At 28.3% G+C, this 27,517-nt stretch overlaps 8 protein-coding genes across 8 annotated transcripts; 2 read left to right on the top strand and 6 right to left on the bottom strand.

Annotated features, from left to right (window-relative positions):
• Positions 1-1,151: 1,151 nt before the first annotated feature.
• On the top strand, positions 1,152-1,712 carry EIN_340790 (hypothetical protein; the record flags this gene model as incomplete). Its single annotated transcript, XM_004261464.1, has 1 exon — positions 1,152-1,712. One exon carries the CDS (start codon positions 1,152-1,154, stop codon positions 1,710-1,712), a length of 561 nt encoding a protein of 186 aa, XP_004261512.1.
• A 3,682-nt stretch (positions 1,713-5,394) lies between these two features.
• EIN_340780 (pH-response regulator protein palA/RIM20, putative) lies at positions 5,395-7,856 on the bottom strand (the record flags this gene model as incomplete). Its single annotated transcript, XM_004261463.1, has 2 exons — positions 5,395-7,716; positions 7,824-7,856. 2 exons carry the CDS (start codon positions 7,854-7,856, stop codon positions 5,395-5,397), a joined length of 2,355 nt encoding a protein of 784 aa, XP_004261511.1.
• Positions 7,857-8,281: 425 nt separating this feature from the next.
• EIN_340770 (transmembrane protein, putative) lies at positions 8,282-9,937 on the bottom strand (the record flags this gene model as incomplete). The annotated part of the gene is made up of 2 exons (XM_004261462.1): positions 8,282-9,700; positions 9,758-9,937. The coding sequence occupies 2 exons, from the start codon at positions 9,935-9,937 to the stop codon at positions 8,282-8,284; spliced, it is 1,599 nt and encodes a 532-aa protein (XP_004261510.1).
• Positions 9,938-11,710: 1,773 nt separating this feature from the next.
• On the bottom strand, positions 11,711-12,400 carry EIN_340760 (hypothetical protein; the record flags this gene model as incomplete). Its single annotated transcript, XM_004261461.1, has 1 exon — positions 11,711-12,400. One exon carries the CDS (start codon positions 12,398-12,400, stop codon positions 11,711-11,713), a length of 690 nt encoding a protein of 229 aa, XP_004261509.1.
• Positions 12,401-15,482: 3,082 nt separating this feature from the next.
• Positions 15,483-17,012, top strand: EIN_340750 (hypothetical protein; the record flags this gene model as incomplete). The annotated part of the gene is made up of 1 exon (XM_004261460.1): positions 15,483-17,012. One exon carries the CDS (start codon positions 15,483-15,485, stop codon positions 17,010-17,012), a length of 1,530 nt encoding a protein of 509 aa, XP_004261508.1.
• Positions 17,013-17,295: 283 nt separating this feature from the next.
• Positions 17,296-18,171, bottom strand: EIN_340740 (vacuolar ATP synthase 21 kDa proteolipid subunit, putative; the record flags this gene model as incomplete). Its single annotated transcript, XM_004261459.1, has 2 exons — positions 17,296-17,562; positions 17,917-18,171. 2 exons carry the CDS (start codon positions 18,169-18,171, stop codon positions 17,296-17,298), a joined length of 522 nt encoding a protein of 173 aa, XP_004261507.1.
• Positions 18,172-22,605: 4,434 nt separating this feature from the next.
• EIN_340730 (galactose-inhibitable lectin 35 kDa subunit precursor, putative) lies at positions 22,606-23,355 on the bottom strand (the record flags this gene model as incomplete). The annotated part of the gene is made up of 1 exon (XM_004261458.1): positions 22,606-23,355. One exon carries the CDS (start codon positions 23,353-23,355, stop codon positions 22,606-22,608), a length of 750 nt encoding a protein of 249 aa, XP_004261506.1.
• Positions 23,356-24,570: 1,215 nt separating this feature from the next.
• EIN_340720 (GTP-binding protein YPTC4, putative) lies at positions 24,571-25,307 on the bottom strand (the record flags this gene model as incomplete). The annotated part of the gene is made up of 2 exons (XM_004261457.1): positions 24,571-24,936; positions 25,020-25,307. The coding sequence occupies 2 exons, from the start codon at positions 25,305-25,307 to the stop codon at positions 24,571-24,573; spliced, it is 654 nt and encodes a 217-aa protein (XP_004261505.1).
• Positions 25,308-27,517: the final 2,210 nt, after the last annotated feature.

Here is a 27,517-nt window from a genome sequence, read left to right as displayed (position 1 = left end):
AAACTTTTGACTTGTTGTAAACAATTTTTGTATTTTTTATTTTTTTATAAATTATATAATGGCCGAATTTTTTTGTTTGTGTTGTTTTTGACGTTTTTCAACAAATAAATTAAATTCGGCGAACTAAAAATTAAATAACTAATGATTGGACATCTGATTTTTTATTAAAATTGGAGTTAATTTTAGTTAGAAAAACTTTTTTTTTGTTGTGTTGTTTTTTTATCAATTAAAAAAAATGTAAAGTTGGGCCATTAAACCTTAGCCCAAAGAAAAACTAATTTATTTCTATTGTTATATTAAAATAATAAACTATACCGATATAAAAGTCAATTTTCTAAAATATTTGTTTTTTTAGTAAAAACCCGTGTTTTTAAAGAAAAATATAGGAGTTTATTTGGGCTAAAGTACATTTCCTGGCTAAGGTTCATTTTCCCTACTGTAATTGTTAGATTTGTCATAATTTATCTTGGCAAAAAATATTGAATTTGAAAAAAAGCTTGGAAAAAAATTTTATTTATAATAAACTTGTAGTATGGTTAAAAAATTGATGTTTAAAAAGTAATTATAATATATTATTATAATTTTTAGGGGATAAAAAACCTTTTCAGTCTTTTAACCACTTCCATTGGTTTTATTAATTCAAAATAATAAAAGTACGATAACAAGTATAATACAAATAACCACCTCAGACAGAAAAAATCTCCATGGGGCATTTCCAGCTTTCACGATAAAGAGTACCATACATTTTATCATATTAATATTATTCAACTCTATAAAGCCTAGTGTAAGCGGTTTAAAAAATGTAAGCGGTTTTTTATCACTCCAGTACTTGTTTGTTAATTTTTTATAATGAAATGATAATTGAAGTTCGTGAAAAGTTTTTAATTAACCATTTAACGAATTTACCGATATAATTTTATTTTTATTAATATATAATAAAAAATTAATACTATTATCATATTGTAAATGTAGATCGGAATTGGATTTTTTTAGCACAAAATGTATAATAAAAACCAAAACAAAGAATAACGTTCTTTAAAAAATAGTTGGTAACATTTGATTTTAAGTAGTTTATTTAATCATAATTTAATATAATTAGATATGAATAAAATCATTACCTAAAAGCGAATTAAAAACTTATATTTTCATCAATGAGAGATGACAACCAATTCAAAAGAAAGACTTACCAGGTCTCTCAACAAGCAATTCTTCTTGCACTTATTAACAAACATTTTTCGATCGCTCTGATGCTTCCAAAAAAGCGAGCAATAACTGGGCGTCAGTTCCTTTGTGTCAAAACGATAAAAAATGGCAATGATGTCATCGAAATCGACAATTTTGTTCATCAACGAATGAAAGAATATAACAATTATGCGACATCCATTGGCATCCCCATGAAGACAATCACTCGGCGTGGCGAGAACAATCGCATCGTCGAGAACATACACATTCTTCTTGACATACTTGTTGAACTTGGGTATCACTTCCAAACAAAGGTTTCAACTGGAAAAAACTACTCGTTGAAGTTTGATACCATTAAGAGCTTCCAACTTGGTAAATTTTCTTTCAATAAAAATACAATTGGTCAAAAAGGAATTTTAATAAATTCTTATTTAAACAACCTCATCGCAACCAACAATAACCGAGGGCAAACTGTCATAGTCGAAAAAAATGATGTAAATATTGAAAAATTCCTTTTGACTGGGTTTTGAAAAAAGACGAAAATAGCCATTTGCTTATTGTCTTTGCGACAAAGAAACCCTTCGCATTTATTATTTACTTTTTAGATTTTAACATTTTATTATTGAATATAATTTTTTAATTATAAATATATAATAATATTATTAACACTAAAAATAATACAAATTTTTATTTACAAATAAATAATTATTTTTACATTCAATTTTTTTGCGAAATAAATAAAAGTTTCAATTCGATTTTTTAATAACAGACCAATAAAAGGTAAAACCATTTACATTGGTTGGGGATAGGTTGAACTTGCAAAAAGTGAACATAAAAACTATTTAAGTAAAAATGAAAAATGATAATTCAAATAAAAACACTTTAAATCTTAATCGAGGAATGATTCAAAATGTTTTTTTATTGTTGTTACATCATGTAGTTTTGATCATTATATTATTTAATGAAATAAAAACAGTTTGCGATTACAATAAAAATATATGGTATTAAATTTACATATGACTTATTTTTTTGAAATTAAATTTATAAACGTTTGATTTTCAAAATTTGAGATAAACATCAATTATAAGAGTTTATTATAAAAGGGTAACAATAAAAATGATATAAATAAGTTATGTGTGGTATACTCATTTTGAAAGAATTTTATCTGTTATTGTTTAAAATACAAACAGTAAAAACACTAATACAATTTGTGTATATAAAGTTTTAGTTGTTTTAAATTAAAAGAGCATTATCAAAACTTTACAATTATTTATTAAGTTAAAATCAACTTTGTTTAAAGTTATTTAAAAATAATTTGATGTTATTATATTATTATATTCGATTTTTAAACCCATTTTTAAAATATTAATACATGTAAGTGAGTATCTCCGATATTTTTTAAATTGATTGTTTATTTTAAAATTTAAATTTGTTGTGAATTATTTATTTGTGTAAATTAAATAGATAGAATACCGATTTTAGAATAATCCTTACCCTTTAAAAAAATCTTAATATTTACAACTAGTCCACAAGGCAAATTGTTGGGATAAAACACGTTTTTTTAAATGGTTCGAAATTTTTTGTTTTGTTTACGACCAACAATTGTTTTTTTAAAAAAACAATTTTAATCAAATATGAGTATTTTTCGAAAATTATAAAATATTTCTAAATTTTACTTTATCTTGTGGATAGTTTTACAACAGGTATAGTGTTTGTATTACACAAGATTTCTTTAAAAACACTTACACAAAATACAATATTTAACAATTAATAAATGTAAAGTTAACACCATTAAATAATAATTCATCTTTTGTTAATAAAAAGTCCTTAAGAATGGATTGAGTATCAGAGAAATCAAAATAGAGTATTTTATTAATTTTAATTAGTAAACATTATTTTTTCTTATCAAATTTTAATATTTTTATTGTTTAGTGGGGATTATTACTTGTTTATAATATATTTAAATATTTATAGACAAATAATTACTTTTCAAACCATTTTAATAATAAACAGAATTAATTATAAATAACAAGTTCTATGCAAATATTTTGATAAATTGAGACAAGAAAATGGTCATACAGTAAGATAATTGTTATACATATATGATTTTAGTATTATACAAGCTTAAAATGTGAATAAATTAATATATTATTAATTTTAATGAACAATTTATAAATCAAAGTCTTTAAAAAGTTCAAAACACGAAATTATACAAAAACAATCATAAAACTATACTAATACTATTTTCTGGTGAATGAGTTTTCTAATGTGGGTTTTGATAAACAAAAAAAACATATTATATTTTATCATAATATTTTTATTATAAAAAGCAGTTCTTTTAATAAATACCAGTCAATACATTGTTTTAATTATTGCCTAGAATACAATCATTTTTCATTTCAAAATAATCAGAATTACTCAAATTTGTTTGATTCTTTTAAAGATATTTGTTGATGTTCAAAATATCATACTGATCTGTAAAAATGTAAAATGATACCCAAATAAAATTTATAAGTTGATTGGTTTAATTTTATTTAATATACAAATCAGGTTTATTCTTTACTGTGTTTTTTTAAATTATCACTGAAACATTTTAATGTTCATCAATAAATTATTAATACAAAAAAAAAATTCTGAATCTAAATTTTTTTTGAATAAAGATTTTTTAGTTGTTTTCAAATTGTTTTAAAGTCAGAATTGTAAACAAATCATTGATTAATGAGAGAATAAATATTACGGAATTATATAAAAATAAAAAATATGTAAATGTAATAAATCAATTTAATATTTCTATTGTAATTTTGAACAGATTAAATACATTTTTTTATTAATTCAATTTTTTTTTCTAGAATTGTCCCTCAAATAATTAAAAATTGAATAAAAAACAATGATATTATCAATAATAAAATAATTTTGTAAAATGTTACGTTTTTCATTTTTGTTATTTTTTTATAATAAATAATTTAAATAGTAAATAGAGTCAGTCTTTAATAAATACATTTTGAAAAAAATAACACAACAAATTATATATTTTTGGGAAATGGGGGTAAACTCAAAAAATGGAAATAAACCTAAACAATGTGTTTTTGGCGTTTCAAAAACTTTCCCAATAAATTGCAGTTATTACCATATAAAACAGGCACAATGTCTAAAAAATGACTCTAATAAATTTAGTAAAGCTTAATATAACATTACTTGTATATTTGATGTAACACAATTGTTTTACAATGATATGAAAAATATGATTATAATTATTTCGGTAATCAAAGCTTTTAAATTAATGATCAAAGACCCAAGCTAAAAATTTGATTTATAAAATAACAAATTGGTTCAAATTGTTTTATTTTTATGTGTTGTCTGAGTATATCTTAGGTACTTTGTTTAAACTAATAAATATTCTTAGACTATTGATAAAGTTAAAAAAATAAAGTTTTTATAACAATTAAGCTATAAACAAAAAAACTTATTTTGTGTTGAATAACAAGTATGTAATATTATAAAATAACCTATATTGTGAATTGTATGAAGGTTGAACAATTAATTATAAATCTATTTGTATCGTTTAAACAATTTATTATAACCTTGAAACAATAATAATTATTGTGTAAACAATTGTTTAAATGTACAACTTTAATTTTTAAATACAAATTGTAATCAAGGCAAATATAATTATTAAATATTGTTGTTTTTGTGTCAGTATTTATGCAATTAATTGGTTTATAATTTCTTCTAAATCTAATGAGTGCTATTGCTTAAAATAATAAAAATGAATAACCATTTTCTTGTTTTTTAAAATTGATTCTCCAACAATTCGACAAAAATATCGCATTATAATTAAAATAAACTTTTGAAATTGAATTAAATTTTTCTATTTTTAGTTTTTTAACGTGATAAAAAATGAATCGAAAAATAGCAATAAACAATTGATAAAACAAAAAATAACGCAATGATGAAATTCATTCAAATGTTTAAAAACTTTTAAAAAATAAGTATAAAATATAATACTTATTTATTGTAAATGAACATTTAAACTTGGCATTTATTTAACTATCAAAATGATTTTAATTTATTAAAATAATAACTTTAAATAAATAGTATAAGAATAGTACATAATACCGTATTTGTAGTAATAATATAAATTGCATTAAATATTCGTCATTTAACAACGAATAAATAAATAATAAAAAGTGTGGATTATCGTAGTTTTGTCTTTTAAAGGTGCGGGAAATTACCTTGTTGTCCGTACGGCTGATATGGTTGATAACCTGGTTGTTGGTATTGTCCATATTGTTGTTGTGGTTGTTGTTGTCCATAAGGTTGAGGAGCTTGTCCATAGGTTGGTTGTTGTTGTTGATAGTTCTGTTGAGGGGCTTGAGCATAAGAATTTTGTCTTTGTTGTGTATCGACGGTGTATGGGTTAGTTTTGAATTGTGTTTGTTGTTGACCGTAAGGATTTGGGTTATACTGTTGTTGACTCTGTTGTTGGTATTGTTGTTGTGGGTATTGTTTATATTGTTGCTGCTGTTGTTGTTGTGGAATTTGGAATTGATGTGGTGTGAATTGTTGTGCTTGTTGTTGGCCTTGTTGATAAATTGTTCCGTTGCTGAGTTGTTGGACCATTCTCATTGCTTCTTGTTGTCTACTTTCTTGGAATTCGTTGCAAGTTCTTTGGAATTCAGCAATTTTGATTTGTGCGTCTTTATGGAATTGGAAACTTTGTTCCAATGTTTTCATTACTTCGTCAATTGAGTTCAACGCGTTTCTCAAAGCAGCCACATCGATTGAACTTGTCGTTCTATTTTGTTTAATAAGCATATCTTGGTCAAACAATGTTTGTTGGATCTGTCCTTTAGGTTCATTAAATTCGTTCAATAATGAGAGAACAGCGGCTTGACTTCCATTTCCTCCTTTAATGACATTAATCTTATCCTTTTCGTTCTTCAAATAGATTTCTTCCATCGTATTCAGTGCTTTTCTTCTTCTTTCTTCAATGTCTTTCCACTTCTTCACAACTTCCTCTGGATTTGTTTGGGGTGTAGCCTTTGCAGATTGTGCTATTTGCATTTGTGTATTAATCACTCCATATTTCCTCTCAATCTCCTTATCAATGTCTTGCGCCTGTTTCAGTGCAATTCTGAACTTCTCCGCGTCCTTTCTGTAATTCAACGCCGCTTGTTCTGATGGCGTTCTAACCCATTGATACCCGTATTGTCCTTTCAGTCTTCTCTCCTCCGCATTTTCAGAGTCGAGCGACGTTATTGCCTTTTCAAACAACGTGACTGTCTCCAAGTCCATTTTCTTGACGACCGGCAGTTGACTTGAAATCGACGCACAGACGTTCGTGGAGTTTATCTGTGCAATTCGGTTCATCAAGTCCTGTGGTATTTGTCCGTTCCCGCAGACTTGTTTACAGAATGCCTCTCCTTCCGAGTTCTTCGTCCCGCAGACCATTCGTGTATCGTTCATTATAACACCAACTTTGCTGTTATATTCATTCAACGCCGAACTCATATTAGCAGGGAGAATCGATCCAAAGATATCCGGCAGCTTCTCCATCTCAATTGGTTTCGCTGCGAGTATCTCAGGAAGTGCCGCCAATGCCTTTTCGTCTGGAATTGATTGCATATAAATGTCATTATTCGCTTTCGTCGCCTCTTTTAATCTCGCATTGAGCTCCGTGTGCATCTTCTTCAAAGCTCCTTTACTCGCGCTGTTATATGATATCGACGCAGCTCTATCGAGTGCCTGGACGGCTAATTGGAGTCGCGCAATCTGTTCTCCGTACTCCAATTTGGGCACACACTGTTCCGCCGCAAGACTCTGTGCGCAGTATATCGCATAGTTCTTGATTGCGACAAAATTCGAGATGAAGTTGTACGTCACGCCGAGCCCGTAAAACGCTTTAAACGCCTCCACACTTGGTTTTAATTGATTCATTGCACCAACAGCCAATTTCAATTGAATTGCTTCACTCTTCCCTTGTGTAGATGCATTGATGTGCATCACTAAATGAGCACAGCCAAGCGCCATAGTAACTAACGTTTGCAGTCGTTTGGGACTCAAATCGCCTTTGTTCTGCGCACTGATCTGAGACGCATCAAGACACTTCTGGTACGCATCAGCAGCTTGTTGGAAGATTTGGACGGCAGACTTCAACGAGTCCGCAGAGGAACTTTTAGTGAACGAAGCGGCTAAGGCCATATCGGAACATGCCATGTTATAGAGGATATTCGCCTTCTCAAAGTCTAAAGAGGACGACGTGTACTTCACAGGTTTCTTGTCGTCGACTAAGTAAGTGTCGTACCACACAAAGTTCAAGTGGATTTGTGCTTTCGACCAGATCTGCGAGAGTATCTCTATGTACTTCCAACACGCGTCACGATGGCTTTGACTGAATTCATGTGAGGTCGCTTCCTTGCGAAGAGATGTTAAAGATTGAAGCGCAGATAACGCATTCTTCTCTAAGAGACATCCGTTCATGGCTTGCGTGCACGCAAAGGTCACATCCACAGCATCGGACTTACGCATGGGGACCTATCATTGAGTCTTATTAATTATTATAGTTAATTATAGTATGAATATGGAAGTATAGCATTGTTTGTGTAGAATCAATTCCTATTATATTTAATCAATAAACAAACTATTGGGAAATCAGGCATGAATTGATGTTCCATTTCTTTGACTAAATTTTTTAGATACATCAGTTCTTATATAGTCCAGAGTATGAGGAATCAAGAAAAGATGAATGGTAGTTTTCGTTATTTTAATTTATAGTTTATTATTGATTTATCATAACTATTAATTATAATATTCAAAATAACAAATCTGTTCAGTCAAATAACAAAGAGTAGTGTTTATTACGTGATTACTATTTTTGGAATGAACGTTTTATAAATTTTGACTGTAAGAAAAAAAATCGTTTTTCTGTGTTTTTGAGAAATGAAGTTTGAACTAAATCTAAAGAAATTTTGTTTAACTTGACAACTAATAAAATATAATAAAATATAATAAAATATAATAAAATATAATAAAATATAATAAAATATTACAATTATTTAATAAAAAAGAAAAATGAAAAACAAAATCAATCAAAATCTCATCAAAATGACAGAACGATGTTTTGTATAAGGAAGTACAGTGACACGCAAAAGAGTGTGAGTGTCACAAAGAAGACTGCAGTAATAGCTACCGGTGTTGAAGTCACCCAATTAGTGTAAGGGGTTTTAGGTCTCAGATGACACATTTTGATGTTGTTAAATCTGTAGAGAGACATGAAGACATAGATGCAAGGCAATGTGAACGCCAAGAAGAACGCGATGATTCCCGAGACGTCGAAAATGATTTTGAGAGAGCTACTGAACATTGTGAGGATGAAAGGGGGGAATATAGCGATAGCTCTTGACCCAAATTTAGTCCATCTGCCATGTCTCTTTTTGACTTTAAGAGGGAACAAATCTTCGATGTTTGCGGCCAATGTATTTGAAAGTAATGGGAAGGTTGATGTTAGATTGAGGACTGGGAAGAAGAGAATCAAGTACTTGATGATATAAGCAAACCACAACTCTTTCCCATCACCCCACCCACCATCTCTTCCAGTGTAATTGGCCCAATTTAGTGTGACTGGAGTCTTTACTTTCCCATTAAAAGTGTATGCACAGACAATCGCAACAAGCAAATAGAAGACTGACGCAATACTTAGTGCAGAACAGATCGCAAAATGCACTTTCTTCTTGTCACCTTTAACAGGGCCAATGAGCGCAGGCAAAGTGTGTTGGACAACAAATGCAAAGGCCGTGTGTGTGAACATCGTACCAAACCCATCCCAGTAGAACGCAAAGACGTTTCGTTCGGCATCAAGTGGGCCGGTCATACTGATTTGAACAACACATGTGATCACCATCACACCAAACGAAAAGAATCGAATGAATGTCAATGCAATCTGAATGAAGGCTTGTCGACCGACATCGAGAAAACTCAACGGTATCACTAGAACACTGTACACAAAGATCGACCAATAATATGTGACTTGACATTCCCATGGGTTTTTATATTGCGAGTTGGAACACTTCTCTTGATCGCCAACGATAATCCAAATCACTGTCACAAATGTCGTGACACACGTTGCTACATACGCCCAGAGCCCACCATAACAGTTTAAGATGATACACATATTGGAAAAGATTTTTAATGGAGAGCCACCAAGGCGCAGACCCATTTCTGTGTATCCGTATGTGTTCTTTATTATACAATTCTGCTCGACAACTTCATACTTCAGTTTTTGGTCAACCAAGTGTTGCTTTTGGTCTTCTAAAGGTGTTTTTTCATTGAGTGGAGTCACTTCGGGAAAGATATACTTCGTTGAAAATTTTGAGGGTAAGACGTTGAGCCGACTGAGTGCTTCCAGGACATACCCTGCAGTGATATTGTTTAAAAAAAAGAACAATATTAAAATGAGGAGACTTGGGTATACACCGGCTTCAAAATAGGCCAATGGTAGTCCAAAGACACCCGTTCCGATCTATTGGATCAGTTGTTTGTTACAAAGAAGGTACAGAAACCAATGAAGAAAACAAACTGCTGCATTTACTACAAGAGGAAACACAGAGAAAGTGGATATGTGTTTCGTTTCACTCTTCTTTTCATCAGAAGATTGTTGTAACAATGAGGTCTCACTATCAGATACAGGAGAAGTGTCTTGAACATCAAATGATGGAGTTTGCTCGGGATAATCAACGACCGGCTTCTCAGTTATCATTCAATTTGTGGCTTTTAAAGTTTGGAAGTTGTACAAAAATAGCACACATGGTGTCTTTAAGTGTTCAAAGACATATTATATATTAATGGTTTATTTTATTAGTATATTGTAATAAGAAATTTCACCAAAAACGATGAACAGGAACAATTATTATGGTAGTTTGAAGTCCATTTTGCTGATAATGATCATTTAAATTATAATAATAGTTATTAATTAATTATTTTAATAGTAATTGTTTGTCAATAGTGCAAATTAATAATTGTAGTAACTGTTTTTTTTCTAATATTGTTCTTAAAATGGCTTTTTTATGGATTGAAAAAAAACAATTTCAAAAATTATTAAAATAATGAAATAAATGTTAAGCACTGATTTTTTTATTATAAATTTATTATAAAGTATCATTCAGTATGCATTTTTAGGACTGTTTGATATTTCATTATTTAATAAATAAACAATTAATTTAGAAGTTACTATATGGTCAATTTTAATAGAAAAGGTTGCTTGACATTTTTTTATATCTGACAAATTATTATAAAAACAAAAATAAAAATAAGAAAAAAAGTTGTTTTCTTGTCTTGAAAATTACTTTGTTTGTAAACCAAAAAATAAAAAAATTTTTCGATATCATTTATAGTGTAAGTTACACTTCAAAGATAAATAATTAACAAGTAAACTATAAAAATAGTTTTTAAAAATCATTTAAATGCTTTTTTAATTCAAAAAAAATCAAAAAACAAAAAAATATCAAACTATAAATTACTATAACTTTATAGTTTTTTTGTTCTAAATAATCTTTCGTGTATATGTAATAGACTTAAAATTCATATTGTGTTTTTTTCTCATTACAAACACGTTGAATGTTTATTATTGTCTTTTTTTGTTTCAAAAGGCTTCTTAGTTGTTTGAATGTATTTAAACAATAAAAAAATGATTTTTGAGAAAAAAAAATTCTTTCAGTTTTGTTAAAAACTGTCTTTTTTACAATTATTGAATTGTAATAATTTCGAAGTAAGCCAACAAACACAGAATAAAGCGGCCATAACACTTAAATTTAACTTTTTGTTGTGTTTGTTAATTTTAACAACAAAAATGAACACAATACTTTTGTATTTTACAGTTCAAACAGTTTCGATATTTGTGGAAGAATTCATTTAAAATTATTTCGTTGATAATATTTTTATTAGAACTTTTAAAATTGATATTAAAAAAAGGTCAAAATAAAGTATATAAAGATTAAGTTTATGTAACGCTAATGGCTGATACATTGTTAAACAACAAAATTTAGACTAATAATACAAATTCATACACGAGAAATGGAACAAATGCAATATTAAAATGTTTATAACAATACAACTTATTCAAATTTTGTTATTAAAACAACAAAAAATGGTTAATCAGACTTCAGTTTGTTATATCCATTATTTACATTTAAATATCTAAATTAGTCGTTCTTAATAACAATACCACTTGATACAAAATACCCGACTTTCAAATTCGATATCAATTCAATTTTTAATATATCAACAAATCCTCTTATTTTACTCATCTTAATGCAGTTTTGTTTCATTGTTCACAGTTCTATAATTTGATTATTAATAGTTAAGAAATCTGACCTTTGCATATGTCTACACATTCACTTCTAATTTTGGATTTGATTGAATTCCTATTATATATCAAATAAAGTATAATAATACAACAATCCTTCTTAACAAACAACACCAAATCGCCATCTTCCTTATTCTATTAAACCAAACAAGACTCCACCAAACACTATCAATTATTGCCCCAAATGAAGTTCCTGAGTTGCTCGTTCTCCTTCTCGAGCACCAGATTTGCCATCCCCCCAAGTCGTTTATTTAAGAAATCATTAATTTTCTTCCCCTTTTCAATGATGTCTTTCTGATCCAATTCAATTCCGTTCCCGAAAATGCCATAGACGGTTTCGACGACTTGGGCCCCGTTCTTCCCGTCAGTGACTTTCGAGACAAATCCGAAGCCAAGTTCTCTTAACACGTCTTGCAGGAAGTGGAGGAGTTCGGACACTCGATTCGTGTCGGTTCTTCGTTTCGCCGTTTTCTCCAGAAGTCCGTCTTTGATGTCCAATTTGTATTTCTCTTTGCACCGCGAGATAACAAAATCGTTCACGTTAATGACGTCGCGGAGACTTCTAATCACCTCGACGCGAAGAAGTTGAAGGGAAACTATCGACTTTTTGACCGGCGCGCGGACGACGATCTCGAAGAAAGTGCTTAAAAGGGCGATAAAGACCGCCTCTTGATACACCTGATAGTTCCGCATCTTCTTGAACGCGTCCTCACTCGCGCGCTTCCGTTTTTCAGTCTTCTTTGGTTTGTCATAGATCACCACGTTCATCGGAGCACTATATGAATACCCGTCACAATTGACAAGATGATGTGCACAGCTTGTCATCGACTCAATTTGAAAATCTGTTGTTGTCGCCATACGCTTGTAATAATACAATTTTCGAGATTGCCAAGTCGACTGAAAAATCAATGAGGGGGTACAACTAAATTTTTTAAAAATTTTTTTAAAAATTTGTATTTGATCGGCACTTCGAAGCGCTTTGGGATGCAATTTTTTTTCTCTTCTATTTGAACTATTTTTAATATGGTTTATTACTATATTATTGAGTATATTTTTGATAAAAAAATTAAAACAGCATTTGAATTAAATTGGTTGCAGAAAAAGCGTTTCAATTTTTTTGTTTTATTTTTTTTTTCAAATTATTTAATTGCTGCTCAATCATTAGAGACATCTAAATCATTTAAAGAAAAATAATAGTGTACTATATCTTATTGTTTCGTTCATTATCTTATTAATAACAATTAATTTTGAAAATTATTGTATCATTTAAGTATAGTTAATTATTATGTATATTTGGTAAAATGGAATTTGGTGAATTCCGTCTTTTTTAAAAAACAAAATTCAAAGTCTAAAGATAATCCGGAATTATTTGTAAGTATGTTTTGGTTAATTCTATTAAAAATGTGATTTATTTAGTAAAAGCGAAAAAACAACAAAATTTTAATTATAAAAAATTAACCTCATTACATACTTCAAATTTTTATTTTATAATTAAGAATATAATTAATTTTTATTATTCAATATCCGTTATTATTATTGTGAATTTAGTTTCACAATATAAAAAAATGAAAAGTTTCATTAAAATTGTTAAATTAATTAAAATTATATTATTTTATTTTTTTTATAATTAGATTGAAATAATATAAATTATATTATTATATTATTTGTTTAAAAAGTTTTCAACCTTTTCCAAACAATTTTTAATTAATCGAAAATTCATTTTCTTTTTTTTGAAACAATTTATTTTATAATTTAATATATATTTTTTATTTAAAATAACTATATTAATCAATAGTATACAATTATTTTGTTTTGAAACGGCATAAGTGCCATTTTGGTTTATTTTATAAATTATATATTTTTGTAAATTTGAACTTTTTCTTTAAATTTCAAATCTAAAATGTTTCAAAAATAAGTGACTAGTCAAACAATATTTTATGATTACAATTAGTAAAACAATAATATCTCAGTCGATAAACGTTGTCTTTTTGACAAAAAATAATTGATTTTTGTTTTAAAAAAAACGGGAATTAGGTAAAAATGAAAAAAAACTGGGAAAAATATTGAAACAACGATTTTGGGGTTTTTCTAAAAAATTCCCGAAATATTCCATTTATAATGGTCTAAAAAACAGCAGACACTGTTACAGACCAGACAACGTTTAGCAAATGACTCTATTTTTAAATTAAATATCTAGTTATAATTATTATTTTACTACCATTACAAAATGATTGTGATTACAATTTAAAAAAACATTTACTCTTTTATAGTATTTACAAGATTATAACAAATGAATTGTTTTTTTTTCTTTTAACCAATTTTTTAAATAAAGTAAAATATATTGAAATAATTAATCTATTAACCTTACGAAGTGAAAACTGGATAATTTATATCCTTGATTTTTTTACTAAAAATAAGTCACTTTTTTTATTTTTGTATTTGAACTAAAAAGATCTTAAATTAAGAACGGTGTGTCACAAACCAATTTATATAATGAAAAATTGATAAAAATCGAAGCGCTCTCATGAAAATTAATGTGTATGTCTCGTAACAGCAAGTATTGACTATTTTTAACACATGGAAAATAGGAAACATGGGTCTGTAAAGACCAGTAGTTTGCGCGAAAACTAATCGATTTTGTGTTTTGAATTTATTTTTAATTGTTCTAAAAATAAATATGATCTAGATAAATTTTATCCAGATTTCACCTTCCCACAAAAAAAGTTGATTCAGTTGACTTGCTAAGGTTAAAACGTTGACTTGATTATATTCAAATTTCTGTTATTATAGTTTATTATTGTTTGGTTTATTTAAAACCATTCTTAACTTAATTATTATAATAAAATCATACCAATTATTGTTCCAAATTGTCATATTTTGAAACAACAACACAATGAATTAAAATTTATAGTATTTAATTTGATTTAATACTTAATTATAATAATACAAAAGTCAGTCTAAAAATGTTATTTCTCCACTTTCCTGAAAAAAAGCAAGTTTGGTATGATTAATAAATATTACTATTATTTAAACTATTTTCCAATAACACAACCAAAAACATAAATGGGGTTAAAGTCATTTAGCCAATCATTTCATTTTTATGTTTGTCAATAAATGGTGGTAATGATGGTGTTAATTACTCAAAATAACGCTAACAAACTGAGTTTTTAGGATCATTTTCTTGAAAAATTTGGCTTTAAGGTGTAAATACTTTTTTAACAAATTTAAGACACTCCATCGGAGAACAAACAGACACTCACATAGTAAGGACTATTTCGAAGGAACAACTTTTACTCGACTGCTAAACTGCAATTCGATGTTCGAGTCTGCCAATCGTGGTGTTCTTTTCAATTATGATTTGTCTCGTTGTTTTTTATTTTTATTTGATGAAATCCAAGTTGTTTGTTGTTGAATTTTCGTGTTGTATGTATCATTTTACACAAAAAGATTTGCCCAACCATTTTTACAACAACGGCACCATTTTTGTTGTTACACACAACATCCAAACCTAAAAAATCAAACCAGTCAATTTGTTTAAGTTCGTTTTGGTTGAAAAAACAAAAATTTCAAAAGAAAAAAAATTAATTTGAAAAACAAATTCAAATAACAAAAAAATAAATTATTTTTGTCGATAAATAAGGTTTATTATTTATTTAAATAATAAATAAATTATTATTTAGTTTATTAATAACTAATAATACATTATTATTTAAAAAACTTAACAATTTTTCCACAAAATAATATGAAAACATTGAAAGAGCTTACCAAAAGCATCTTACAACAAATTTTTCCTCAAAACCACTAATTATATTTGTATTAGATAAACTAAAAAATTAAATTAAACATATCAACCATTCAAAACAATTCCCCCTATTTTTTAAAGAATTATTGTTTATTATAAAATTCTCGAACAAAGTGAATCAAACTGAAAAAATTAAAGATGTTAGATAATGATACTATACCATATATTATAAGTTACATCCCCGACGCGATCTCTTTTTTAAATTTATTAACTGTGTCAAAGCGTTATTTTGCCCATGCCTCCAAGCTTGAAACCAATCCGAGTCCTTTAACACATATTCACACGACTTTAATAACTCAGAATCTTTTTTCGGACAATTCCAAACCCCTTCCCACTGTACAAAACGTACACTATTTATGTCCCCTTTCATATTCGATTTATTGTGAGAAGAAGATCAAATATAAGAATTATAAAGTGACTTGTTCTCATATAATATACACTTCATCGGATCGACTTCACTATGGAATTACTATCCCCACTGATGTGAATACTTTAGGAAGAGCATGTTACGCAGGATTAGAGTCAATCACTTCTATTACCATCCCACAATCTATCAAGAGGATCGAAGAGAAGTGTTTCTACAACTGTTCCAACCTCATCGCAATAATCTTTACTGGTCATCCCCAACTCTCTTCCGTTGGCCCACAAGCTTTCCCCAAAGGCGTCTTAAAAGTGACGTTTGAGGTGCCACAACTCGACACGTGTCTCCCTGAGTTCTTAGCGAGTCGAACGGAGACGAAGCTTTCCTTCACAAAGTACACACGCGACGACTTCTTCAGTCTTAATGAACCGACGGAGACACGGAAGAGTGAGAATGTAGAAGTCGATGTTTATCCAAAGACTGCAAACGCCTGTTTTGCACTTGCCAATGCGGCGTTCAGTTCTTCGAAGCTGCGAGAAGTGCGGGTTGATGGGCCGAAAGTTGTGGAGGCCTTTGCGTTTGCGAATTGTATATATCTGAAGTCTGCTGCAGTGATGGGAGTGACTAGTCTCCCTTCACATGTGTTTGCTGGGTGTGTTCTCTTGAAGAATGTTGAACTCTCTGAGGGACTCTATGAGATAGGTAGCAGTGCTTTTGAAGGTACTGCACTTCCCGAAGTCGTCTTACCAACTACGGTGACTCATGTTGGAAATTGTGCGTTCAAGAATTGCCAATTTCTGAGAAAGGTAGTGTTAGATGACAACGTGGAGAGTCTTGGAGTCGGCTGTTTCAAGAGTTGTCAAAGTCTGATGGACATTCACATTCCGGAGAACCTTCGTGAACTTCCGGCTGAGTGTTTTATGAATTGTTACTCGTTGAATGAATTGAAGAAGCACCAGACTATTGAAGAAGTCGGTGACAGTTGTTTTGAAGGATGTGAGTCGATCGAACACGCAGAGATTTCCTTTAGACTTGGTAAGAAGTGTTTCTGTGGATGTCAAAACCTTAAGAAAGTGGTCATTAACAAAGAAGCTGAGAAAGTCAATGAGGCGTGTTTCTTCGACTGCAATCAATTGAAAGAGATAACTATTCAAGAGGGCGTCAAATTCTTCGGAAATTACTGCTTCTTCAAATGTTTAAGTTTGGAGGAAATTAACTTCCCCCAATCAGTGCAAAGTGTCGGCTATGGCTGTTTCTTTGGGTGCAAAAACTTGAAGAGCAAAATTAATGTGCCCATCGCTTATTAATACCAGTTTTTAATACTTTTATTAGTAGTTTCTAATTCTTCGGTGTGTTGGTTTATTATAATTCTTTTTTCTATTCTGTATAGTTTTTTTTTTATTGTTTGTCATTTAATTAACAATGTTATTTTATTTGTAAAGATATTCTATTGTAGTAATAATTAACATGAAACTCAGATGATTTCGTTAAATAGAATTCACTCGTTAATTATTACTTGTATAACTAGATACTATATAATATAATAAAAAGAATTATAAAAGAACCATAACAGTTATCGAAGCGAACACATCAATTGAAACTGACTTGGACGGTTTGCACAACACCGACGATGAGTCCGAACAACCCAAGGGCGGACGCGAAAATCTCGACAATCAACATCTTAACAAAAAGAGACGAGTTCTGTGCATCAGCTAACGCAGCTCCACTCCCAGCAACACCTACACTCACACCACTCCCTAAGTTGCAAAGTCCGACCGAAAGGCCAGCACCAAAGATCATGTAACCAGCATTGTATTGGTCAGCTGAGGCGGGGTATGGCGTCTCTTTCAATTTTCCCTATTAAGTTATTTACTATACTTTTATAAGTTATTTACTATTGTTATTGTATCTCGGTGTAAATTATATGGTATAGTTGTTTTGGTTATATTTGTTTAATATAAAGTATTTACTATAAATAATAGTATTTAAAAACAGGAAATATAGTTTAAAATGAACTAGATTGGAATAGTTTAATAATTAGAGTATTAACCAATTAATGTATAATATTAATAAAAAACAATATAATAAGATAATTAAAAAATATTATAATGCTAACTAATAAACTAAAATGAAAGTAATAAAAAGTTATAAAAAATGATAGGGATTGATGAGATTGTTGTGACAGAACGATAGAATAGATAAAGAACAAACGAAGCAGATAAAACCAGAAATAACACCGTAGATAGCACACGCCTCGCAGAACAAAATCGAGATAAGGTGTTTTGAACGGAAAGTTGTTCTAATTGACGAACCCATCAATGAGGAAGCAGTCAACAAAATGCCCCAAGCCGCCCCGAGGACTGAAAATGCAACAGAGAAAAAAATACCGAAAGAAGCAAAGTACGCTGGGTTGATCAACAAAAATGAGCGTGTAAAGTCGCCGAAGTTGTAGTAGCTCAATGACATTTTTGTGCTTTTCGAGTTTTTTTATTTTTCTTCACGTTTTTGTTTTGGAATTTCTGGGATTTCTATGAGGAAATTGTAGTTTTAATTTAAAAACAAAGTTAATTTTAATATTGATAATTATTATAATTTTATTAATTAATACTTCAAAATTTTCGAAACATTTTTTTTTTTTGTAAAAAAATGATTTTACAAATGTATTTTTGATAAATAATAAAAAAAAAGTTTTTTTCTCATAGTTTTTCAAGCTGAAAAAACAAATAAATTTATAAAAAACTCAAAAATGTTTTTTTTTTGTTTCAATATTTTGTTTTTGTACAAAAACTGGTTAGTTATTTATATAATTTAATTATCTAAAAAAGATTAATTTTATTTTGTTAATTCATTTTATAGTTTTGAATAATTAAAATTTTTATTGTTAATTATAAACTATCATTTTATTACTACGAAAAATAATTTAAATTATTTTTTATATTAAATATAATAATTACTTATTTAATTTATAAAAAAAACTAAATAATAATAATAATTTTATTAAAATTTGATAAACTCAAGTAATTTAAATTATTATAAGAATTTAATTATTGCTATTAAACCAATACATATAATATAGGGTGCGCAACAGTTGACAAAATATTTGCTGTTTGCCCGTTTTTCAACACAAAATTATACTTTGCTTTAATTGTTTTATTTTTACAACTAATCGTGATCTTCAAAATCTCGAGATCTGAGATTTTATTTAAAAGATCTGCCATAACAACCAAAAAATCAAAGCTAAAAAAATGAGCCAAAAAATAATATTATTTTTGTTATAATGCATTTTAGTTTTATAAATTACTTTTTTACTTTAAAACGTTAATGCCAAAATTATTTAGCATTTTAATTAAAAATCCAATATTTGCGCTTTTTTACCACCACGAATAAATTATATCATTTCAATATTTCCAACAACTTCATATAATTGTTATATTCACTTTATATTATGACAACAACAATACTTTTCATTATTGTTGACATTTAAAAACAAAAGAAAACAAGGAAAAATATAAGTAAAATCAGTATTTGGTAAAACAGTACTTGTTAAACTACAACAAAATTATAAATTGAGTTAAAAAAACAATTAAATGATATTGTTTCTTTTGTTTTATATTTTATATGCAAATATTTAGTTTGATCATTCACATGATATTATAAGTTGTTTGACAACTTTTTTTGGATTTTTCATGATTATTATTATTTTTTAATAAATGTTTTCAATGATATAAATAAACGTTTTATTGTTGAAGAGATAACCACCAAAACTTGTTTCATTTTATGTTTTATCAACATTATAATACAATATTATCGATAGCAAATAAACAACACCAAATTTCTTTCCTTAATAATAATTATCAAATTTTCTATATTATTTTGTTTTTTGTTTATTTTTTTGCTCATTGATAATTATATACACATTAATAACTTCAACAAAAAAACAATAGTCTCTTGTGGTTGTAAGTTGTTGGAACATACAGAGATTGTTGTAACAATCTTTTTATAAACATTTCAACAATTAATCATCTTTGTTTTTATTATTTATTTTTATTACCACATACAAATTGATCTCTTTGAACGAAAACTTCTTGTTTTAACTGTTGTATTTAGTTGAATCAATAGAATGTCAAAGTCGTCTTTATATACAATAAAATACAAATGACTCGTATCATTTTATTTAAAAATCAATTGTTGATTCATTCGTTATTTTGTGTATATCATGTTTATTACTACATTATTCATATAGCATTTTAAACGGTGTCTTAATGTTTTTAGGTCCAATAATTTCATTATTTTGTTGCTTGTGTTGTTTTTAAAGAATTTTACAATAAAGTTGGAAATAAAAACAACAATGTGTTGTTTATACCAAATTATAAAATTTGCTGTCAATTTTTTATCTATTAAGTTATATAACAAAAATTTCTTTTGTTACAGTGGTATTCACTTTAGATCCTTTACTCGGCATTTTAAATAATTTTTTATGCATTTTAATAAAACTGTTTTCATAATTTTTATTAATTCGGAAATTATAATAAATTGTATTAACACTTTAAATAAAACAAACGGAAAAAGAGAAAAAAGATTGGAAACAAAATAATTTGAGTTTTACAAATAAATCAAACGGCACGAAAATAAATCAGTCGGAACATTAATAAATATATTCTGCATTTATAATTAATTCACTTATTTTTAAATTATTTCGTCACCAAATCAATTATAGTAAATTTTTATTCAAATAATTATAACAAAACAATGAATAATTGTTTGTTTATTGAACTTAAAATATTTTTAACAAAAAGCCAACAATAAGAAATTATAAATCTTCTCTTGCAAAAGCCGTCGCCATATTTCATTTCTGCACCGCTGCATTGACGCGTTGATTTCATGTGCTTGAATTTCTTCAAATGATTTTTTTATTTTTTCAATCATGTCTTGAAGATTTTCCCAATTTCTGATGCTTTCCTTTGTTCTTCGCTTCCAAAAACCGAAAACATTCTCAATAGGATTGAGTTCGGGTGAATATGCTGCATTGAAAACGATACAATGTTGGGTGCCGTTAACCATAGCTGAAATATCATTATGAATTGAACAGTTATCACACCAGAATACGACTCGTATCTTTGTTTCATCATAAACCGACATGAGTCTTTTGAAATAACTATTAAATATTTCTTTGTCGTTACTCCCACACACAAGGTTACAGTGACCCATACCACTACTATCAATAGCTGCAGTGGAAGTTAGCCTCATTCCCCCTTTCAGTTTAGTTTAAAAAAACACTTCTTACCCACTGGAGACCATCCATAAACAGAAGTACAGGCAATTGTCCAGGCAGTCTCGTCTATGCACACCCAAGTATAACCCGCGTTAAGTTTATCATTTAGTTCTTGAATCGCGGTTATACGTCTTGTTTTAGTGTCTTCGCTGTTGGCTGCTGCTCCTCTATTTGTTGCTCTTTTGAATGATAGTGTTCCCAAATCTCCAGCATCTCCATTTATGATTTTACCTTTTATCATTCTCAAAAATGAAGCCTCCGAAGGCACTAACTGTTCTGCTTCTTTTACTTTTTCTTTAAACAACTCTGCTGTCTCAAAATTATCTTCGATATTTTTTATTTTTTGAGACAGGTTGTCTAGTATTTCGGTATCCAAAGTTTCAACAACATTGATGTCTTGTATATTACCAACAACAAGCACTTCAACCATTTTGCGTCTCACATTTGCGATAGAATCGGTTGGATTATTTTTAAGCGCGGCCCCGACAAGCTTTTGAAAGGGAGTGGTGCGGCTCTTTCTGCAATAATGATTAACAGGGTAAATACTTTCACCTTTAATCAATTTGTTAACAAGATATTTGCAATTGTCTATGGGTATACCAAGATCAAGTGAGAACTGCGTCGGGTCAATGGTTGTTGCTGTTCTAAATGCCTTGACCAATTCCTGTTTCGTCTTTAAAGATACGGTTCTGTATGGTTTTTTCTTGTTGTCATCTTTTTCTTCAATTGTTTTCGGGAGTCTTCCTCTTCTTTTTTTTTGTGTTGTCAGGTGGGAAAAAAGGTTCAACGTGTAGAGCCTTTAAAGGAACACCTTGTTGTGGTTCGGGAGCATTTTCAATGTAGTCTGAGCGACTCCCGGTGTCAGTAGCATCAATGTATTCTAAAGAAGAGCGGTTCATGTGTTATTTCAAGTTACGATAATCAAAATATGAACCATTATAATTATTTGAATAAAAATTTACTATAATTGATTTGGTGACGAAATAATTTAAAAATAAGTGAATTAATTATAAATGCAGAATATATTTATTAATGTTCCGACTGATTTATTTTCGTGCCGTTTGATTTATTTGTAAAACTCAAATTATTTTGTTTCCAATCTTTTTTCTCTTTTTCCGTTTGTTTTATTTAAAGTGTTAATACAATTTATTATAATTTCCGAATTAATAAAAATTATGAAAACAGTTTTATTAAAATGCATAAAAAATTATTTAAAATGCCGAGTAAAGGATCTAAAGTGAATACCACTGTATCTTATTTTTTTCAATCGTACTAATTTGTTTTTTAATAAATACAAAATATCAAAAATGTTGTATTTAATTATTATTTGTTTTTTATCAACTTTTGAGACAAATAAAAAGTTTATTTACTTTTAATCAAATACTGTTTACACGTTTCAATATTAAGACAGATTTTACAAATTTTGCTCATTATTATGAATAAAAAAATAAATTGACATATTTCACTATTTTTTACAATGAAAAAAAAAGATTTCATAAAAATGAAAAATTACTCTCGAGGTTGCGCACCCTAATATAATAATCAATATTATAATATTATTACTTATAATTAATAATACATAGAAAGTTATATTTATAACTAATGAAATAATAAGAAATAAACTAGAATTAAGCGTAAAGAGGGATGAACATTTGGTATTGACTTGCTCCATCACAATAAGCAGCTTTAATTTGGTGAGTGTAAGCCACATTTCTCATTTGTTCTTCTCCCGGCCAATCTCTTTGACTTGAATAATCAGTTCCTGGTTGGAAGTCATTTCCTCTACAAATTTCGTAGCAGAGTTTATTAGATCCAGTGGTATATCTTAAGAAGAAGTGTTGTTTATATTCTTTCCAATTTTGTTCGACGGCTGAAGTATAGAAAGAGGAGTCATAAGGGTGGACATATATAAATCTCTGGTTATCCGTCCCTGGTGCTCCTTCAATAGGGGGATTCTTACTCCAAATAATGAGTCTATTTTTTTCATGAGAACCTCTTCTAATATCGTGGACTCTTCTTGGGAGGACATACACAGTAAACATTTTGTATGATGCAAATTCAAAGTATTGTAACTCACGTCCTTCTACCAAAGGTCTTAACATGATAGTCTGTTCATATCCACCAGCTGGAGCACTAACTTGATTGATAGTATCAAATTCCATATCCATCACAAAGATTCTTCCTCTGTCTGTCTTATAGTCATCATCGGTGAAAAATCGATTGTTGTCGTAGTTATATGGCGTCGCAAATATAACACGACAACATGTAGTACACTTACTACGAGTGTACAACTCGTTACCTGCAGTTTGGGGATTATCAGTCGCTGGATATCTCAAATTGTAGCTCATCGTGAGCGTAACACATAACAATATCAACATGATGTGATTATTTGGTAAGAGTCTTTTTTTAATTTATACCTCTTTCTATTTTTGGAGTAACTCCTTATTGGCTCTTCTTATTTATGAATAGATTCATTATTTTTTAACTGTTGCCTTCTATCATGTTTTTTATTTAAATTAAAATTAAATATACTATATATATTATAATGGATCACCATATAGATTCCATTCAGGGCTAGTTTGTTTGTGTTTTTTTTGTATTTCGCGACATTTTAATGTAATGTTTTGTTTGTAATAATACTTTGTATACTTAATACATACTATTTTAATAGTTAAATATATTATTATTAAATGGCGTGTTTTGTGTTTTTTTTGACTTGGGACAAATTGTATGCCTTTTGATAATATCGGTATTCTTCTATGTGAATTTATAACAATGTAATTTTTATTCTTATAAAAGTCACACAAAAAACATTTTAAAAAACGGGAAAAGATGCTATATTTTATTTATATAATTATTGTTATTTTATAACTCAAAATTTTTTTCAAAAGGTTTTTGAAAAAGTAAACTTCATTTTCAACAATTACAAAATAAAAAAATTGCTTGTTTGTATAATATTTATTTTTCATAATTTATAATTTGTCATATGTTTTTATTATATTTGAGATATTTCTTTTTCAAAATTTGTTCTGTTTCAAAAAAGATTATAAATAAATTTTATAGTTGATTTATAATATAATATTTATAATTATACTATATTTGTTTTAAGATAGAACATGGAATATTTAATTCTCAACAGATTGTTCAAAATTTTTTGGGGACAAAACAAATTGTTTTTTAATCATAAAAATATAAATAATAAACAATTATTAATTAAGTATTACTTTTTTTATAATTTGTTTGTATTAACAAATTTATATATATAATAAATTATTAAAATATTAAAATCAATTAGTTTTTCTGATAATACATTTTATATTTGAAAACTATTTGACTTATGTATTTTTTAATAACAGTAAACTTAAATTAATTATAAGTATAAGATACAAGTGTGTATTGTCCAACTTAACAATTTACATAGTCACTTCTAATTTAATTAATAACAACTTTTAATCAAATTCAATAAAAACAATCATAATTTAAAAGTTCAAGTCCATGTTATTAATTTTGACTAATGATTATTAAAGATTGAAAATGGTGGAATACAACTGTGATAAATATCCTCCCAAAAAGCAAACACCCACTAAAATAAATTAATACTTTGTCTCTGACTCGAGAATAATTTTTCCCGACCTCACATCCCTTAACACGTCTTCTGTGAGTTTGTCAAAGACTTTGTCAACGTTTTCTCCGGTCTTCGCAGATGTTTCGTAAAACGACGCGTTCAGTTGCGCGGCTTTTTTCTTTCCCATTTCAGTCGAAATCACCTTCTCGACTATGTCGCACTTGTTCCCAACAAGCATCATGATGTAATTACCATTATTGTACTTCTTTACTTCTTCCGCCCATTCATCGATCTTACTAAAACTATCACTGCGTGACACGTCATAGACCATTATAACACCAACGGCCCCCCGGTAATAACTTCTTGTGATGCTTCTGAACCGTTCACTCCCCGCCTTTATTTTAGTTTATTTTATAGTTATTTTATAATAATATAATAGTTTCGTATACTAATAAAATAATACTAGAAAGAACTAACCGTGTCCCACAGTTGGAGTTTGACCGTTGTGTCTTGAATTCGGACGTTTTTTGTACCGAATTCGACGCCAATTGTCAAGTCATAAATTGGTTGAAAACGATGATCTTCATACTGAAGCAGTAAACATGACTTCCCCACAGATACTTCCCCTATAATGATGTACTTAAAAATGTGGTCGATTGTTGGCTCAACAATTGCAGAACTTGAAATTGTGTTTGCATCGACTACACATAAAGGGGCATCACTCTTTTTGGTCTCTGACTTACCACCACAACACTGAAATGTCATTTTACACTCACTAAACTAAGAACCAAACTGTCATCACTGAAAACAGTGTTTAAAGTTCTTCAAAGGATTTATAGTAGTGCGGCATATTATCTTTTATGGTATACTCACCTAACACACAGTAATATTACTATTAATATATAGTTTGTATTACTATTATATTCTTATTTACATAAAAGGTTTTTTATTGTTCTCTTAATCGTTTTTTAATGGTTTAATTGTAATATGCAATTAAAACCAAATAAAAGTTTTTATAGATATTTTGTTATTTGAAATTAGATTAATTCTGTTTTATAATAAATTATTAATATATTCATAAGTTTTTGGATTAGACAGGAAATTTGGTTAAAATAATTAAAAAATGCAATAATAATTATTTTATTTAAAAAAAACAAAAACAAACATGTTTATTTAAAAATGTTATTAAATAGTTATATTCTATTATCGATTAATTGATTAATCATATTTATTAAATATTATTATAAAAAGTATGAAAATAATAATTTAAATTAGTAAAATTAAATTATTACAGTAGGAGAAATGAACTAGGATCATTAGAACAATTAGGGCAACTTTAGTAAAAAATGTGAAACGGTAAAAAAATACATTTTTGGGACAAAACCCTTAATCGACAATAACATTATTTTAATAACATTATTTAAATAACAAAAATTCAAATAACATTTTATCAATAACAATATTCATAAAAGAAAATACCAATAACAAAATCCAAATAACAAAAAATACAACAATTTGTTTAAATTTTAAGAGAGATGCCTTTCTCTCGTCGATCAACTCTTATCCCGAGCCGCAGCAAATTTTGATTGTTTTAACTGGGTTTTTAAACCCAGTTATAGACACCTCTCATAGTAATACTACTCGAGAGGTCTTGTATCACTCTGGTTGTTGCTTTCTATTTTGTTAATGGGTACGAACGAATTAATAAAACAGATACGAATGAAACAAACAGTATGAAATAAATTAATTTTTTCCATTTTTTCTTTATATGATTATAATTTTTAATTAATCACTTATTAACCCTGAATATATAAAAAAGCTATCCAAAACTATTAAGATTATAAATATAAATAAATATATTTATTTATATTTAAATAAATTATTTTTTTTAATATAATATTTAAAAACAAAAAATGGAATAACATTTTAAACTGTTTGGAAATAAAACATGAACAATTTGGTATTACAACATAAAATTATTATATAGTGCCATATTGGATAACGTAAACATGTAAAGTCGTCCATTTTCATCAAAGGTTGTCTAAATATTTTCATAAAATAACAATAATTCACCACCTCAATATTTGTTACCATACACACTGGACTGTTGAATACCATTTTCATGAATCCAAAGTTTAAGATATGATAAAGAAATAATCTTAATTCACAAGTAAATTATTTTACTTGTGATTGCTAATTCGAAAAGATTATACCCATATAAAAAAACATTTTCTATAAACAAGGTTTTTAACACTAATTATAATAGAAAATGTTCAAATTTCATATTTTTACAAATCTGTATTTCCCGTAATTTAACAGTGTTTTGGCGCAATGAAATATAGAGAGAAAATAACAAAAATGTTGAAAAAAAGAAAAATGAAATTAGTTTAAATTGATTGGACAATTTTGTAAAGTTTCAGTTTTTTTCAAATGGTTAAAATGATTGGTCGTTTCAAATTTGTGCACATTTATTACAACGGGAAGAAGACCTAATCATTAGGAGTTTTTACTAAAGGTTCGGATTCATTTCTAAAGTACCGGGTCCATTTCCCCTACTGTAATATTTTTAATTCGTAGACACTTTATAATTATAAAAAGTTAATAAAGTCAGTCTGGAAACCTTATTTAATCCAAAAACGTTATTTCTCCACTTTCCTTTGAAAAAAAGCAAATTTAGGATACTTAATAAATATTACTATTATTTAAACTATTTTCCAATAACACAACCAAAAACATAAATGGGGTTAAAGTCATTTAGCCAATCATTTCATTTTTATGTTTGTCAATAAATGGTGGTAATGATGGTGTTATTACCCCAAATTAACGGGAAAATACATAAAACAAACTGAGTTTTTTAGATCATTTTTGAAGAATTTTTGCTATTAGACGTGAGTCGACTTATTAAATGTACTCTTACAAAGAGCGAAATGACGTCCACGCAGCCAAGACAATTTATTATAAACAACTTTAACCCG

The sequence above is a fragment of the Entamoeba invadens genome (assembly GCF_000330505.1).
Source record: "Entamoeba invadens IP1 unplaced genomic scaffold scaff_1105074726325, whole genome shotgun sequence".
NCBI classification, from domain to species: domain Eukaryota; phylum Evosea; order Mastigamoebida; family Endamoebidae; genus Entamoeba; species Entamoeba invadens.
This window is presented reverse-complemented; position numbering and strand designations above follow the sequence as displayed.